This window comes from Nannospalax galili, unplaced genomic scaffold (assembly GCF_000622305.1).
Source record: "Nannospalax galili isolate Female #2095 unplaced genomic scaffold, S.galili_v1.0 scaffold50, whole genome shotgun sequence".
Taxonomy (NCBI): Eukaryota; Metazoa; Chordata; class Mammalia; order Rodentia; family Spalacidae; genus Nannospalax; species Nannospalax galili.
The window spans coordinates 955,445-958,421 of record NW_008328749.1 but is presented as its reverse complement, the minus strand read 5'-3'; the positions used below and the strand labels follow the sequence as shown (position 1 = coordinate 958,421).

General features: G+C 37.7%; 1 protein-coding gene across 2 annotated transcripts in view; it reads left to right on the top strand.

Annotated features, from left to right (window-relative positions):
* The window catches only part of Mob1b (MOB kinase activator 1B), a 32,998-nt gene that overhangs the window by 28,042 nt on the left and 1,979 nt on the right, over positions 1 to 2,977 (top strand). For both annotated transcript variants that reach the window (XM_029561714.1, XM_008829303.3), the window contains exon 5: positions 656 to 819. In XM_029561714.1, coding sequence (XP_029417574.1) covers positions 656 to 819 — 164 coding nt within the window. The remainder of the gene's footprint in view (positions 1 to 655; positions 820 to 2,977) is intronic.

Below are 2,977 nucleotides of genomic sequence, written 5' to 3'. Positions count from 1 at the left end.
ACTCAGCAGTAAAGAAAGATGAAATCATGAAATTTGCAGGTAAATGGATGGAACTAGAAACTGTTATACTAAGTGAAGTAACACAATCTCAAAAAAAAAAATCAACATATGTTCTCCCTCATATGTGGATCCTAGCATCAGACTCAGATAAATAAGTGTGCAAACAGACATTACTCCAGGAACCAGGACAAGGGTAAGGAAACAGTGAGGTAAAGGAAAAGAAATAACCTGAAGGAGAAGAATAGTAGGTAACAGGCCTTAATAAGGAAGATATCGATAAAATTATAAGCATTTTAAATAGAACTGAAGTAGTTAATATATTCTGCACATATTTGTGTTGAGGGTTAATGTTAACAAATCTAAGAGTCTGGGTGTGAATTTTAGCTTTATTGGTGCCTTGAGTGTTTGTTTCATTTTAGTAAAGTGGCAGTATGTTAGAAGCATAGTAAACTATGAAAAGACTAGTTCTTGTTTCATAGAAGCTCTGGAGTTTCTTTTCATTCATGATGTGCTGAGAACTTCTGAAAGATATTGTGGGCATATAAAATAGTGATTCATGAATGCTGCATCTCAGCCTTGTCTTGACTGTGCTGCTATGTGATAGCAGTCATGCTGCTTTGTGCTCTTATTAATGGAAGGGTTATTTCTTTACTAGGTGTTCCATTCCCGAAGAATTTCATGTCGGTGGCAAAAACTATACTCAAACGACTCTTTAGGGTTTATGCTCACATTTATCATCAACATTTTGACCCTGTGATCCAGCTTCAAGAGGAAGCACATCTCAATACATCTTTCAAGCACTTTATTTTTTTTGTTCAGGTAAGTTGAATCCCAAGGCTTTTGTTTCTTACTTATGTCAGAGTTCTGTGATGAGTGTATGGCATATATACACTGACAGGGTAGAGCCTGCCATATCTCTCTAATATGCATTCTGTTAATAACTGGCTTTCTGCTGAATTTCATTAATCTCGTGGTTTATGGCAGAGTAGTCTAAAAATGGGTCCAAGATAGATACTGTTTCAATTTCCAGACCATTTCAAGGGGCTAAATAAGGAACCTGACTGTAAGCCAGGTATGGTGATGCATGCTTATAATCCTGACACTTGGGAAGCTGAAGCAGGAGGATCACGAGATCAAGGCCAGCCTAACTATACAGCAAGTTTCAGGTTAGCCTGGACTATCAGACCCTGTCTCAGTATAGAAACAAATAACAACCCAAGAAAGAACAAGGAACAAACAAACAAAAAAAACCCAATCAAAATAAACAAAAAGGAGTAATCTGAACTTGACTAGTTAGGCAGACCTATAAGCTATAAGTGAACTTGGTCTTAAGCATGTAAGCACTCCTTCTGCTTCTCTTAACCCTCCATTTTTTTTTTTTTTCTTTTTAAAATCTTGGATCTTTATTAGTGGACTTTATTCTAGATACATGCTTTGGATTGCAACCCACCCCCCAATTTTATTTATTTGTATTTCATGGTTATGAGTGTTTTGCCACCATGTATATACAGTGCCCATGTAGGCCAGAAGAGGGCATTGGATCCCCTGGAAGGAGTTACAGATGGTGAGTTAGCCACCATGTAGCTAAGAGCTGAATCTGGGTCCTCTGCAGGAGCAAGCAGGGCTTTTAACCACTAAGCCATCTCTCCAGCCCCATACCCTTCTTTTAAAAACCATTTTCCAACTAATTTGGAAATTGACTCCGTCATGTGTGAGGAAAGAAAGGGTCAGCATATACAACAAAGTCCACTAGTATCTGAGATGACCTCCTAGTTGACCTCCTTTTGTTTAGTCATCAAAGAAGTGGCCTTAGAAATGTAGACTTAAGGAGCCAGGCATGGTTGTCCATACCCATAATCCCAACAGGCTGGAGTGCTAAGGCAGGAGAATTAGGAGTTGAAGGCCAGCTTGGGTTAAAATCAATACCCTGTCTCACAGGCAAAGCAAAAAAGACCATATACACTACAGATATTCTTTATCTAATTCTTGAATTAGAGAAATAATAAGCAAAAGAAAAAAAGTTGGAAGTAGATTAGCCAACTAGTTTGCTTGTTTACTTTTTATGTAGGGTTTGAGAGAGGGAGATGATAGTTGGGAGAAACTGAAAGTTTTTTTTTTCAATGTATATTTTATTGAATTCGTGCATTTCATATAAAACACCTTAATCATCTTGATACTCTCGTCCCCATTTGCACCGCCCTCCCCCCAGTTTCATGCATTTTGTCATATATGTTGAAGCCTAGTGAGTCAAGTTTGTGTGCAAGATGTCCCTCAGTGCAAGTTCATCCACTGGAGTTGAGTCAGCCCATCTAGAGTCACTCCCTTAAAGATCAGCTCTCTCTCATCCAGCACTGAAAGTTTTAATTTTTTTTTTTTTGTAGGTGAGCATATGTTTATGAGTGTCTTTTTTTAGTTCCCTCTCTACTAAAGAAAAATATGTCCATTTACATCAATACATATTACATACTCCTTACACTGAAAGTATGTATCTTATGTGTCAGTTTCATCTATGTAAACAATTTTAGGAGTTTGTAACTCACCAAAACTTGCCTTGAGCAGTTACTTGACTATATCTCATCTATAGAACCATAGCAACAAATGAAACTTGATTCTAAGGTTTATTAGTTGTCTTGTAACTTTATTCGTCTTATAGCAATCTTTCCCCAAGTGAACTCAGAATGACAAGCATGGAACACCCCTCTCCCATCCCCGTTTTTATGTTGGGCATTGAACTCCTGGACTACTTTGCTTATGCTACCACTGAGCAGCCTCCACAGTCTAAGAGTAGAACCCCTAAGGAAGCACAGATCAGGTCATGGAGTGTATGTACCTCAGTGATTAAAGTGCGTGTAGAGCAAGTACAAGGCCCTTATTCAATCTCCAGTGCTTCACATGGAAATAAAATACAGCTAAACCCAGGTGTTTCATTTTTTTTTTTTGCAAGATTTTACTTTATATATATATATATATTTTAAAA